The sequence below is a fragment of the Zosterops lateralis genome, assembly GCF_965231275.1.
Source record: "Zosterops lateralis genome assembly, chromosome: 24".
Lineage (NCBI taxonomy): Eukaryota > Metazoa > Chordata > Aves > Passeriformes > Zosteropidae > Zosterops > Zosterops lateralis.
The window spans coordinates 5,870,218-5,884,501 of record NC_139784.1 but is presented as its reverse complement, the minus strand read 5'-3'; the positions used below and the strand labels follow the sequence as shown (position 1 = coordinate 5,884,501).

Genomic DNA, 14,284 nt, shown 5'->3' with positions numbered 1-14,284 from the left:
CTGTCCCCGTCCCTGTCCCCATGTCCCTATCCCCATGTCCCTGTCCTCATCCCTGTCCCTTGTTCCCTATCCCCGTGTCCCCATCCCTGTCCCCGTTCCCATCCCCATCCCTGTCCCCGTGTCCCTGTCCCCGTGTCCCTGTCCTTGTGTCCGTGTCCCCGTCCCCATCCCCGTCCCTGTGTCTCCATCCCCATGTCCCTGTCTCCATCCCTGTCTGTGTCCCTGTCCCCATCTCTGTCCCCATGTCCCTGTCCCCGTCCCCTCCCCCGGCTCATCCCCAGCTCCATTTCAGACACAATTTGGCGTTTTTATTCACCAACACCCCCAAACCCGACAGCGCCCACGGGGTCACGGGGGGGTGAGAGGGGCAGGACCCCCTCGGGGACACCTCTGTCCCTCCGGGGGGTGTCCCAGGAGGGGCACGACCCCTTTGGGGACCCCCCTGTTCCTCTGGGGGGGGACAGGACCCCTTTGGGGACACTCGTGCCCCTCTGGGAGGGTCAGGACCCCTTTGGGGAACCCCCTATCCCTCTGAGGGGGTCACAGGAGGGACAGGACCCTCTTGGGGACAGTCAGGACCCCCTTGGGAACACCCCTGTCCCTCTGGGAGGGTCAGGACCCCCTCAGGACCCCCCCTGTCCCTCTGGGGGGGTCACAGAAGGGTCAGGACCCCTTTGGGGACCTCCCTGTCCCTCTGGGGGTGTCACACGTTGACCCCCATCAGGTTGACCGGGCGCCCCCCGTAGCGTTTGGAGATGTCGGCCTCGATCTGCAACGACACCGGGAGGGGCTCAGGACCAGGCAGGGGTTTTTTTGGGGTCTTTTTTGGGGTTTTTTGGGGTGTCCCTCACCAGCTTCTGCAGCTCCTTGATCCTGTCCTGCAGCTGCTGCAGTTTGGGCTCCAGGGCCGCCTGCTCGGCCAGGGCCTGGTGACGTTTCTGGGCCAGCGTGTCCCTCTTGGCCACCAGCAGCTCGGCCTGGAGCAGCTTCTGCCTCAGCAGCGCCGTCACCCGCTCCACGTACCTGGGGACAGCACCGTCACCTTGGGGACAGTGCCATCACCTCGGGGACAGCGGGGTCATCACCTCGGGGACAGTGCTGTCACCTCGGGGACAGCGGGGTCATCACCTCGGGGACAGTGCTGTCACCGTGGGGACAGCGCTGTCACCCGCTCCCCGTACCTGGAGACAGCGGGGTCACCTGGGGATGGCACTGTCACCTCGGGGACACTGTCACCTTAGGGATGGCACCGTCACCTTGAGGACAGCGCCGTCACCTTGGGGATGGTGCTGTCACCTTGGGGACAGGACTACCACCTCGAGGATGGCACTGTCACCTCGGTGACCTTGCCCTTGGGGCACCTTGGGGACTGCACAGTCACTGCGGGGACAGCACTGTCACCTTGGGGACAGTGTCGTCACCTTGGGGACAGGACTGTCACCTTGGGGACAGGACTACCACCTCGAGGATGGCACTGTCACCTCGGTTACCTCGCCCCTGGGGCACCTCAGGGACAGCACCGTCACCTTGGGGACAGTGTCGTCACCTTGGGGACAGGACTGTCACTTTGGGGATAGCACTGCCATCTCGGGGACAGCACTGTCACCTCGGGGATGGCAGGGTCACCTTGGGGACTGCACTGTCACCTCGGGGACAGTGCCATCACCTTGGGGACAGCACTGTTCCTCGGGGACTGCAGGGTCACCTTGGGGACAGTGGGGTCACCTTGGGGTCTGTGGGGTCACCTCGAGGGCAGTGCCGTCACCTGGGGTATTATTTTAGGGATGGTTTTAGGGCTATTTTAGGGGCTATTTAAGGTCTGGTTTAGGCCTATTTTAGGGTTGTTTTAGGGCTATTTTAGGCCTATTTATAGGACATTTTAGGGGCAGTTTTGGGGCAGTTTGGGGGCTATTTTAGGCTACTTTTAGGGAATATTTTCAGGGCAGTTTTGGGGCTGTTGGGGGCTGTTTTAGACCTATTTTAGGCCCATTTTAGGAGATATTTTTGGGGTAGTTTTGGAACTGTTTGGGGCCGTTTTGAGTCTATTTTAGACCTATTTTACGGATAATTATTGTGACACTTTTGGGGCCGTTTGGGGCCTGTTTAGGGCTATTTCAGGGATCCTTTTGGGGATAATTTTCAGGACACTTCCCCTCACCTGGGCGAGGCCAGGATCATGCAGAGGTGCTGCACGCTGCGGGAGCAGAGCTGGGCCAGCAGCTCCCTGGCGGTGGCCAGCTGTGCCCGCACCCGGGGGCCGCTCTGGCCCTGCAGCAGGGCCGGGGCCAGCTGCAGTTGGCTCATGGCCACCACGTCGGCCTCGTCCTCCAGCTCCAGCAGCCGCTGCGCCAGGAACAGCTCCAGCTGTGGGGACAGGGGGGACACGGGTCATACTGGGTGTCACCGGTGTCACCTGGGTGTCACCGCTGTCCCCTGAGTGTCCCTTGAGTGTCTGTCCACTGGGTGTCTGTCCCCTGAGTGTCCCCTGGGTGTCCCCTGGGTGTCCTCAGGGTGTCCCCGCTGTCCCCAGGGTGTCCCCGCTGTCCCCAGGGTGTCACCGCTGTCCCCTGGGTGTGTGTCCCCTGGATGTCCCCTGGGTGCCCTCCGGGTGTCCCCAGGGTGTCTGTCCCCAGGGTGTCCCCTGGGTGTCCCCTGGGTGTCACCTCTGTCCCCTGGGTGTCCCCTGGGTGTCTCCAGGGTGTCTGTCCCCTGGGGGTATCTGGGTGTCTCTCCCCTGGGTGTCCCCTGGGTGTCCTCTAGGGGTCCCCTGGGTGTCTCCTGGGTTTCTGTCCCCTGAGTGTCCTCTGAGTGTCTCCACCCTGGGTGTCTGTCCCCTGAGTGTCCCCTGGGTGTCTGTCCCCTGGGTGTCCCCTCTGTCCCCTGAGTGTCCCCTGGGTGTCCCCTGAGTGTCCCCTGAGTGTCCCCTGGGTCCCCAGGGTGTCCCCGCTGTCCCCTGGGTGTCACCGCTGTTCCTTGGGTGTCCTGAGGGTGTCTGTCCCCCTGGGTGCCCTCCGGGTGTCTCCAGGGTGTCTGTCCCCTGGGTGTCCCCTGGGTGCCTGTCCCCTGAGTATCCCCAGGGTGTCCCCTGGGTGTCCCCTGGGTATCTGTCCCCTGGGTGTCTCCAGGGTGTCTGTCCCCTGGGTGTCCCCTAGGTGTCCCCAGGGTGTCCCCTGGGTGTCACCGCTGTCCCCTGGGTGTGTGTCCCCTGGATGGCTCCTGGGTGTCCCCTAGGGGTCCCCTGGGTATCCCCTGGGTGTCCCCCGGGTGTCCCCTGGGTATCTGTCTCCTGAGTGTCCCCTGGATGTACTCTAGGTGTCCCCAGGGTGTCCCCTGGGTGCCCCCAGGGTGTCCCCAGGGTGTCCCCCCTGACCTCCATCAGCTCGTCGATGAACTGGTTCCGTGTCTCGGTGTTCTCCAGCAGGGTCAGCGCGTCCGAGCCCCGCGCCACGTCCTCGGGGGCTGAGGGTGGGGTCACAAAGTGTCACCACAGGGTGCCCAAAAATGCCTGCCCGGTACCCAAAATATCCCTGTCCCATCCCCAGATCCCTCTGGAGTGTTCAGGGATGAGGGGACAGGGATGGGACCCCAAAGCCAGCTCACCCCAAATGATGGGGGCACCCAAAAACCCCTGCCCAGCACCCAAAAACCCCTGCCCATCCCCAAATCCCTCTGGAGTGTCCAGGGATGAGGGGACAGGGATGGGACCCCAAAGGGGGCTCTGTATCATCCCAGGGCACCCAAAAACCTCCCCCTCATCCCAAATCCCTCTGGGGTGTCCAGGGATGAGGGGACAGGGATGGGACCCCAAATCCCAGCTCAACATCACCCCAAATGATGGGGGCCCCCAAAAACCCCCTGCCCAGCACCCAAATCCCCAAATCCCTCCGGGGTGTCCAGGGGAATGAGAGGGGCCAGGATGGGACCCCAAAGGGGGCTCAGTGTCACCCCAGGGCACCAAAAAACTTCCCCCTCATTCTAAATCCCTCTGGGGTGTCCAGGGATGAGGGGACAGGGATGGCACCCCAAACCCCATCTCAGCATCACCCCAAATGATGGGGGCCCCCAAAAACCCCCTGCCCAGCCCTGCTCACCCTCAGTTCCAGCCTCCACCACAGTGATTGTCCCCTCCTGTCCCTTCTCTCCGTCGCCCCAATCAATGCCATCGTCACCCTGAGGAGCAGAGGGTGACAAAAGGTGACATCAGAGGGGGTTTGGGGACACAGGGAGACTCCTGGCCCTGGCGGTGTCACAAACCTGGGCACGGGGCTCTGCTGGGATTGTCCCCTCCTGTCCCTTCTCTCCGTCACCCCAATCAATGCCATCGTCACCCTGAGGAACAAATGGTGACATCAGGAGGGATTTGGGGACACAGGGACATCACCCTAATTGATGCCACTGTCAGCCTGAGGAACAAAAGGTGATAAAGTGACATCAGTGGGTTTGGGGACACAGGGACACAGGGACATCACTCCAATCGATGCCACCATCCCCCTGAAGAGCACAGGGTGACAAAGGGTGACATCAGTGGGTTTGGGGACACAGGGACATCACCCTAATTGATGCCACTGTCACCCTGAGGAACAAAAGGTGACAAAGTGACATCAGTGGGTTTGGGGACACAGGGACATTGCCCCACTCCACACCACCATCCCCCTGAGGAACAAAAGGTGCCACTGGGTGACACAGGGGGTTTGGGGACACAGGGCTGTCACCCACCTGGGCACTGTCCTCCACGGTGATGCCCCAGTCGATGTCCCCGCCCTGGGGCGGCTCCGCGGGGAAATCGCCCCAATCGATCTGTGGGGAAAGAGCCTGAGCCCAGCCCGACCCCAAAACTGCCCGGGTCCCCAAATGTCCCCTCTGGGACCTGCTGTGTCCTCCTGGGGTGGCTCCAGCCACAGCCCGACCCCAAAACCGCCCAAAGAGACACTTTGGGGTCCCCAAATGTCCCCTCCAGGACCCACCGTGTCCTCCTGGGGTGGATCCAGCCCCAGCCCGACCCCAAAACCCCCCGGGTCCCCAAATGTCCCCTCTGGGACCTGCTGTGTCCTCCTGGGGTGGCTCCAGCCACAGCCCAACCCCAAAACTGCCCAGCAGAGACACTTTGGGGTCCCCACATGTCCCCTCCGTGTCCCCAAATGTCCCCTCCTGTCCCCCCCAGGACCCACCGTGTCCTCCTGGGGTGGTTCCAGCCCCGGCCCGACCCCAAAACTGCCCGGCAGAGCCATGTCCCCATGTCCCCAGATGTCCTCAAATGTCCCCTCCATGTCTCCAAGGGTCCCCTTCATGTCCCCAAATGCTCCCTCTGGGACCCACCGTGTCCTCCCGGGGTGGCTCTGGCTCCTCCCGCAGCTCGGGGCGCTCCAGGCTCAGCGGGTCCAGCCCTGACCCGACCCCAAAACCACCCGGCCATGTCCCCAGATGTCCCCAAATGTCCCCAAATGTCCCCAAATGTCCCCCCAGGTCTCACCGTGTCCTCCCGGGGTGGCTCTGGCTCCTCCCGCAGCTCGGGGCGCTCCAGGCTCAGCGGGTCCCGGCCCGTCCGCCACCGGAACACGGAGCAGTTCCCGTGGGACGCCACGAACCGCAGCAACGGCAGCACCTCGGACCCGGGGCTGGGGACACCGGGACATTGGGACATTGGGGACATCAGTCATGGGGACAAGGGGACATCAGGGACATCAGTCATGGGGACATTGGGACATCGGGCACATCGGTCATGGGGACATGGGGGATATCAGGGATATGGGGACATGGGGATACTGGGGACACGGGTCATAGGGACACAGGGACATCGGTCATGGGGACATGGGGGATATCAGGGATATGAGGACATGGGGGCATGGGGATATTGGGGACATTGGTCATAGGGACAAAGGGACATTGGTCATGGGGGCATTGGGGATATCAGGACATCAGGGACATGGGGACATTGGGGACATCAGGGACATGGGGATATGGGGATGAGGATATGGGACATGGGGACATCAGTCATGGGGACATGAGGACATCAGGGGCATCAGGGATACAGCGACATGGGGATATTTGGGACATCAGGGACATGGGGATATGGGGACAGGGGGATATCAGGGACATGGGGACAGGGACATCGGTCATGGCAACATGGGGACATGGGGGATATCGGGGACATCAGGACATTGGGGACATGGGGATATGGGGACATCGGGACATGGGGGATATCAGGGACATGGGGATATGGGGACATCGGGACATTGGGGATATCAGGGACATGGGGATATGGGGACATCGGTCATGGGGACACGAGGACATCAGGGACATTGGGGACATGGGGACAGGGACACGGGGATATGGGGGCATGAGGATATTGGGGACATCAGGGACATTGGTCATGGGGGCATTGGGACATGGGGAGGGACATTGGGGATATTGGGGATGGGGACATGGGGACATCGGGGATATCAGGGACATCAGTCATGGGGACATCAGGGACATCGGGATCATGGGGATGGGGACATCAGGGATATGGGAATGGGGACATCAGGGATGAGGACATCAAGAATATGGGGATATGGGGACATTGGGGATGAGGGCATCAGGGACATGGGGACATAGGGATGGGGACATCAGGGATGGGGACATGGGTCATGGGGACAAGGGGGACATCAGTCATGGGGACATGGGGATATTGGGGATGGGGACATGGGGATATGGGGACATCAGGGATATCATGGATATTGGGACATGGGGATAGAGGGACATCAGTCCTGGGGACACCGGGACATTGGGACCATAGGGACATCAGGGACATGGGGATGTGGGGATATGGGGACACGGGTACATAGGGACATGGGGATACTGGGATATGGGGGACATAGGGGCATTGGGACATGAGGACATGAGGGACATGGGGATATGGGATATGGAAATATGGGGACACGGGGACATCAGGGATGGGGACATGGGGACAGGAGGACACAGGGATATGGGGACATGGGGACATGAGGACATGGAAACACTGGGGATATTTGGAATATGGGGGACATGGGGACAGGGCTGTCAGGGCTGTTTTGGGGCCATTTGGGGGTTGTTTCTGGGATGTGGGAGATATTTAGGGGCTGTTTTGGGGTGGGTTTGGGCCGTTTTGGGGTGCCAGGGCATGTCCCCACCTGTCACACACGAAGGCCACGCAGGCCTGGTAGAGCTCGATGGCGTCCCCGAGGGCGCTGGCACCGTCCCCAACGCGGGACAGCAGCGACGGCAGAGCCTGCACCTGGGCCAGCAGCTCCCGGCGCACGTCCTCGCCCTGGGGACACCGGGGGGACACTGAGGGGACACTTGGGGACACCCTGGGGACACGTAGGGACATGGGGTGTGACACTTGGGGACACCCTGGGGACATGGGGGTGACACAGCCAGCAGCTCCCGGCGCACGTCCTCGCCCTGGGGACACCGGGGGGACACTGAGGGGACACTTGGGGACACCAGGGGACACGTAGGGACATGGGGTGTGACACTTGGGGACACCCTGGGGACATGGGGGTGACACAGCCAGCAGCTCCCGGCGCACGTCCTCGCCCTGGGGACACCGGGGGACACTTGGGGACACTGAGGGGACACTTGGGGACACCCTGGGGACATTAGGGACACTGAGGGGACGCCCTGGGGACATAGGGAGTGACACAGCCAGCAGCTCCCAGTGCATGTCTTTGCCCTGGGGACACCGGGGACATTTGGAGACAACCTGGGGACATGGGGGGTGACACAGACAGAAGCTCCCAGCACACGTCCTCGCCCTGGGGACACTTAGGGACACCAAGGGGACACGTGGGGACACCCTGGGGATGCCCTGGGGACATGGGGGGTGACACAGCCAGCAGCTCCTGGTGCACGTCCTTGCCCTGAGGACACCAGGGGACACGTGGGGACACCGAGGGGACATGTTGGGACACTGAGGGGACACTTGGGGACACCCTGGGGACATGAGGGGTGACACAGCCAGGAGCTCCTGGTGCATGCCCTAGCCCTGGGGACAATCTGGAGTCATCCCATCCCTGTTTGGGGTCACCCCATCCCCACTGGAGTTATCCTATCCCCATTTAGGGTTACTCCATCCCTGTTTAGGGTTTATCCCAACCCTGTTTGGGGTTATTTTCATCCCATTTAGGGTTACCCCATCCCTGTTTCTTCTACCCTATCCCTGTTTAGGGTTATCCCATCCCCACTGGGGTCACCCCATCCCCATTTGGGGTTATTTTCACCCTGTTTGGTGTTACCCCATCCCCACTGAGGTTATCCCATCCCAATTTGGGGTCACCCCATCCCCGTTTGGGGTCACCCCATCCCCGTTTGGGGTTATTTTCACCCTGTTTGGTGTTACCCCATTCCCATTTGGGGTCACCTCATCCCCATTGGAGTCACCCCATCCCCATTTGGTGTTACCCCATCCCCACTGAGGTTATCCCACCCCAATTTAGAGTCACCCCATCCCTGTTTCCCCTACCCCATCCCCATTGGGGTTATCCCATCCCCATTTGGGGTCACCCCATCCCCATTTGGGGTTATTTTCACCCCTGTCACTCACAGCGATCCCGTACTGGCGGCAGGAGCTCAGGAACCTCTCCCGGAGCTCGTTGGCCCCGAGCTGAGTCTCGTCCTCTTTCCGGGCCAGTTCCTGCTGTGTCTGCTGGCACCGGGACAGCTGTTTCCTCAGGGCTGGCACCTCATAGCTCACCCCACGCCACAGGACACTGCTCAGCTCGGCTGGGGGGACACCAGGGTCACCCTGAGGGGTCTGGGGTCACACACAGCCCAGGGGGTGACACAGAGCCCAGGGATATTGGGGTCACACAGAGCTGTTTCCTCAGGGACAGGACCTTATAGCTCACCCCACACCACAGGATACTGCTCAGCTCGGCTGGGGGGACATTGGGGTCACACAGAGGGGTCTGGGGTCACACACAGCCCAGGGGTGACAGTGACACAGACTCTGGGGGGACTGGGGTCACACACAGCCCAGGGGGTGACACACAGCCCAGGGGGTGACACAGAACCCAGGGGGTGACACAGAGCCCAGGGATATTGGGGTCACACACAGCTGTTTCCTCAGGGCTGGCACCTCATAGCTCACCCCACGCCACAGGACACTGCTCAGCTCGGCTGGGGGGACATTGGGGTCACACAGAGGGGTCTGAGGGTGACATTACACCCCAGGGGTCACACACAGCCCAGGGGGTCACACAGAGTCTGGGGGGATCAAGGTCACACACAGCCCAGGGGGGCACACACAGCCCAGGGGGATGGAGGTGACACACATCCCAGGGATCAAACACAGCACAGGGGATTGGGGGTCACACACAGCCCAGGGGGCTTGTCCCAGATGGGGTTTGGGGTGCTCATAAATCCTGGGCTTTGCCATTCCAGTTTGGGGAGTGGATTCCCCTTTCCCATCCCAGTCCATCCCATCCCGGGTTGGGGAGTGAATTCCACCCACCCATGGGGTTATTTGGGACACCTCGGGGAATTCCCATTCCCATCCCACTCCCGTCCTATCCCATCCCCATCCCCATCCCCATCCCCATCCCCATCCTGAGTCACATTCCCATTCCAATTCTCATTCCATTTCCATCCCTATCCCTATTCCCACTCCCATTCCCACTTCCATTCCCAATCCCACTTCCACTCCCGTTCCCATTCCCATTCCTATCCCATCCCATTCCACTCCATCCCATCCCACTCCATTCCATTCCACTCCATTCCGTTCCATTCCCATCCCCACTCCCATTCCTATCCCTATTCCCATTCCTGTTCCATTCCCATTCCCCGTTCCATACCCATTCCCATTCCCAATTCCATTCCCGATCCCATTCCCATCCCCATCCCCATCCCATTCCCATCCCCACCCCTCACCCAGGTAGGCATTCTCCTTCTCGTAGAGGGACACGATCTCCTGCCAGTCCTGGAGACAGACACGGAGGGTCAGCAGGACCAGGAGGAGGAGGAGGAGGAAAAAGAGAAGGATGAAGAAGATGAGGAGGATGAGGAAGATGAGGAGAATGAGGAAGAGGAAGAAGAGGAGGAAAAGGAAGAAGAGGATGGAAAGGAAGAAGAGGAGGATGAAGAGAAACAGGAGGAAGAGGAGGAAGAGGAGAAAAATGAGGAAGGTGAGGAGGATGAGAAGGAACAGGAGAAAGAAGAGGAGGAGGAAAAGGAGGAAGAGGAAGAAGACGACAAGGAGGAAGAGGAGGACAAGGAGAATGAAGAGAAGGAGGAGGAAAAGGAGGATGGAGATGGAAGAGGAGGAAGAGAAAGAGGAGAAGGAGGAAAAGAAGGAGGAGGAAAAAGAGGAGGATGAAGAGGAAGAGGGGGATGGAGGAACAAGAGAAGAATGAGGAAGATGAGGAGAATGAGGAGGAAAATGAGAAAGAAGAGGAAGAGGAGGATGAAGAGGAAGAGAAGGACAAGGAGGAAGAGGAGGAAGAAGAGGAAGGGGAGGAGGCAGAGGAGGAAGAGGAAGAGGAAGAGGAAGAGGAAGAGGAAGAGGAGGAGGAAGAGGAGGAAGAGGAAGAGGAAGGTGTTCCCACCTTCATCCTCTGGGACGAGTATCTCCCGAAGAGGTTCTTGGTGCTGGCCTCGGTGCCCCGCAGGATCTCCACGATGCGCAGGCAGTGGAAATAGTGCAGGTCTGGGGGCAGCAACGGGGTCAGGGGGGCCTTGGGGGGTCCCAAGGGGACTCTGGGGCATCTCCAGGTGGTTTTGGGGGGTTCCCAGGAAGTTTCCCAAATCCCAAACCCCAAATCCCACACCCCAAGCCCAATCCTGCACTCACAGGATCCCCAGAGCAGCTCAGTGATCCCAACCCCACACTGCAAACCCCAATCCCACACCCCAAAGCCCAAACCCCAAAATCCCAAACCCCAAATCCCACACCCCAATCCCAAACCCCAGACTCACAGGACCCCTGGAGCAGGTCAGTGATCCTAAACTCCAAACCCCAATCCCACACCCCAAACCCCAAACCCAATCCTGCACCCCAAACCCCAGAGTGGCCCTCACAGGATCCCTGGAGGAGCTGGATGATCCCAAACCCCAAATCCCAAACCCCACACCCCACATCCCAAACCCCAAACTCCCACAGGACCCCCGGAGCAGCTCTCTGATCCCAAACCCCAAACCTCAATCCCAAACCCCACGCCCCAATCCCAGACTCACAGGACCCTCGGTGATCCCAAACCCCAATCCCAAACCCCAAACCTCAAACCCCAAACACTCACAGGACCCTTGGAGCAGCTCGGCGACCCCAAACCCCAAATCCCAAACTCCAAATCAGTCCTCACAGGATCCCCAGAGCAGCTTGGTGATCCCAAACCCCACACCCCAATCCCACACCCCAAACCCCATACCCCAATCCCAGACTCACAGGACCCCCACAGGAGCTCGGTGATCCCAAACTCCACACCCCATACCCCAAACCCCACACCCCAAACCCTAAATCCCACATCCCATACCCCAATCCCCACACCCCAAACACTCACAGGAGCCCCGCAGCAGCTGGGTGATCCCAAATCCCAAACCCCAATCCCACACCCCAATCCCCAAACCCCAAACGCTCACAGGAGCCCCGCAGGAGCTCGGTGATCCCAAACCCCCAATCCCACATCCCAAACCCCAATCCCACACCCCAAACCCCAATCCCACACCCCAATCCCCACACCCCAAACGCTCACAGGAGCCCCGCAGGAGCTCGGTGATCCCAAACCCCCAATCCCACATCCCAAACCCCAATCCCAAACCCCAATCCCCACACCCCAAACGCTCACAGGAGCCCCGCAGGAGCTCGGTGATCCCAAACCCCAATCCCACACCCCAAACCCCAATCCCACACCCCAAATCCCAAACCCCACAACCCCAAACCCCAAACGCTCACAGGAGCCCCGCAGGAGCTCGGTGATCCCAAACCCCACAACCCCAAACCCCAAACGCTCACAGGAGCCCCGCAGCAGCTGGGTGATCCCAAATCCCAAACCCCAATCCCACACCCCAATCCCCAAACCCCAAACGCTCACAGGAACCCCGCAGGAGCTCGGTGATCCCAAACCCCAAACCCCAAACCCCAATCCCCAAACCCCAAACGCTCACAGGAGCCCCGGAGCAGCTCGGTGATCCCAAACCCCAAACCCCAAACCCCACACACTCACAGGAGCCCCGGAGCAGCTCGGTGATCTCGGGGTGCTCGGGCATGTCCCCCAGCGCCGCCTGGATCCGCTCCCGCACCTGCTGCACCTGCCCCTGCCAGCGCCGCCCGCAGTGCCGCCGGTCCTGCAGCCAGTCTGGGGACACGGACACCGGGTCAGGGGACAGCCAGGAGACAGCAGGGGACAGCCAGGGGACAGCCAGGGGACATGGGGACAGGGACACAGGACAGCCAGGGGACAGCCAGGGGACACTGGGTCAGGGACACGGGACAGCGGTGACAGCTGGGGGACACTGGCTCAGGGATAGGGGACAGTGCAGGGGACACCGGGTCGGGGATACGGGACAGCCAGGGGACACGGGGTGAGGGACAGGGACACAGGACAGCCAGGGGACACTGGGTCAGGGACAGGGGACACCGGGTCAGGGACACGGGACAGCCAGGGGACATGGGGACAGGGACACGGGACAGCCAGGGGACATGGGGTGAGGGAGACAGGACAGCCAGGGGACAGCCAGGGGACATGGGGTCAGGAACACGGGGACAGCCAGGGGCAGCCGGGGGACACAGGGACACCGGGTCAGGGGACAGTCTGGGGACAGCCAGGGGACATGGGGACAGGGGGTCAGGGACAGGGGACAGCCGGGGGACAGCCAGGGGACATGGGGTGAGGGACATGGAGAGATGGGGTAAAGGACACTGGGACAGTGTGGGGACAGAGCGGGGACTTGGGGACAGGGACACAGGACAGCGTGAGGACAAGGAGACAGCAGGGGACATGGGCTGAGGGACACCCCGAGGCTCTGGGGACACTCTCAGGCTCTGGGGATGTCCCCCAGCTCTGGGGACATGGGGACAGCAGGGTGACACCGGGTGGGGGACACTCCCCAGGCCTATGTGGACATGGGGACAGTGCAGGGATGTGGGCAGGGGACACGAGGATGTGGGCTTGGGGGACACGGGGACGGTGCAGGACACGGGCTGGAGGACACCACCGGGGCTCTGAGGACACGGGGACACCCTCCAAAACCTGGGAACACGATTTGGAGGGACAGGAGGATCGGTTTGGGACAACCGGAACAAATCCCCTTTTCCTCCCCGGTCTGGCGGAGCGGGGACAGCCCAGACCCGGACCGGTCCCGTACCCAGCAGTTTCCCGGCCTGGATGTCGATGGGCACATTCTGATAGTCCTGCGGGGAGACCTGCGGGAGCACCGGGGCTGCCGGGCCGGGAACGGGACCGGCACCGGGACAGGAACCGGCACCGGAACCGGGGCGGCACTTGGGACCCCCCGCTCCGCTGCTGTCCCCGCTCCCCTGGGCCGGACCCGCTCCCGGTCCTGATCCCAGTCCTGGTCCCAATCCCCATCCCGGTCCCGGTCCATTCCCTGATCCCGGTCTCGGTCCGGATCCCGATCCCTGTCCCGCTCCCGGTCCCACTCCTGGTTCCATCCCCTTACCTGATCCCGGTCCCTTTCCCTCTCCCGGTCCGGATCCCGATCCCTATCCCGGTCCCGGTTCCAGCCCCTTATCCGTCCCTTCCCCGCTCCCGTTCCCTCTCTCGGTCCTTTCCCCAGTCCCTCTCCCGTCCCCATTCCCGTCCCCTTCCCCGCTCCCGTCCCCTTCCCTTTCCCCGTCCCCGTTCCCTCTCCCCGCTCCCGTCCCCGTTCCCATCCCTCACCTGCATCGTTGCCGTCGCCGCCTCTCCACTTCCGCTTATCCCCACCCCAGCCAATCGCTGCCTCAGCGCCAGCGCCTCAGCCAATGAAAGCGCGCTCCCCGCAGAGATCCCGCCCTCCCACCAATCAGATGGCGGCGCCGCGGAGGAAGCGCCACGTGACGGAGTTTCGATTGGCTGGAGGGGAAAGGGGCGGTGGCGGTTCTGACCAATGGGTGCGGGCGGTGGGAATTTGGGGGTCCCGGTCCCAAACTTTATTCCAAACCTGATCCCAAACCTGATCCCAATCCCGGTTTTTGCCCAGTCCCGGTCTCAATCCCCTGGATTCCCCCCCAGCCGGACTCCTCGGGAGGTTCCCGGGCAGATCTGAATCCCTGCGGGGATCCCAGATCCCCCCTGACCCCTCAGGGATCTCCCAGAACAGATCCCAGATC

General features: G+C 61.6%; 1 protein-coding gene across 3 annotated transcripts; it reads right to left on the bottom strand.

The window, feature by feature from the left end:
* Positions 1-362: 362 nt before the first annotated feature.
* Positions 363-13,915, bottom strand: CDK5RAP3 (CDK5 regulatory subunit associated protein 3). 3 transcript variants are annotated; one of them, XR_014591745.1, is made up of 16 exons: positions 13,854-13,892; positions 13,318-13,375; positions 12,177-12,308; positions 10,563-10,663; positions 9,889-9,937; positions 8,564-8,742; positions 7,149-7,285; positions 5,471-5,615; positions 4,717-4,797; positions 4,255-4,329; positions 4,092-4,170; positions 3,371-3,459; positions 2,159-2,364; positions 852-1,023; positions 594-769; positions 363-388 (listed from the first exon to the last, which is right to left on the bottom strand). XR_014591745.1 is itself a non-coding variant. In XM_083877716.1 (15 exons), the coding sequence occupies exons 1-15, from the start codon at positions 13,857-13,859 to the stop codon at positions 704-706; spliced, it is 1,563 nt and encodes a 520-aa protein (XP_083733842.1). In that variant the 5' UTR covers positions 13,860-13,915; the 3' UTR covers positions 556-703. The 3 variants fall into 3 exon arrangements, 2 of the variants coding, with proteins under 2 accessions (XP_083733842.1, XP_083733841.1); XM_083877716.1 differs by lacking the exon at positions 363-388 and having other exon boundaries at positions 556-769; positions 13,318-13,363; positions 13,854-13,915; XM_083877715.1 differs by lacking the exon at positions 363-388 and having other exon boundaries at positions 556-769.
* Positions 13,916-14,284: the final 369 nt, after the last annotated feature.

Excerpts from the sequence above, each read along its gene's own strand:
- CDK5RAP3 (XM_083877715.1), bottom strand. Across the intron at positions 8,743-9,888 it reads GAAGGAGAATGCCTACCTGG|CCGAGCTGAGCAGTGTCCTG; the intron begins GTGAGGGGTGGG and ends GTGTCCCCCCAG. Across the intron at positions 1,024-2,158 it reads ATGATCCTGGCCTCGCCCAG|GTACGTGGAGCGGGTGACGG; the intron begins GTGAGGGGAAGT and ends TGCTGTCCCCAG.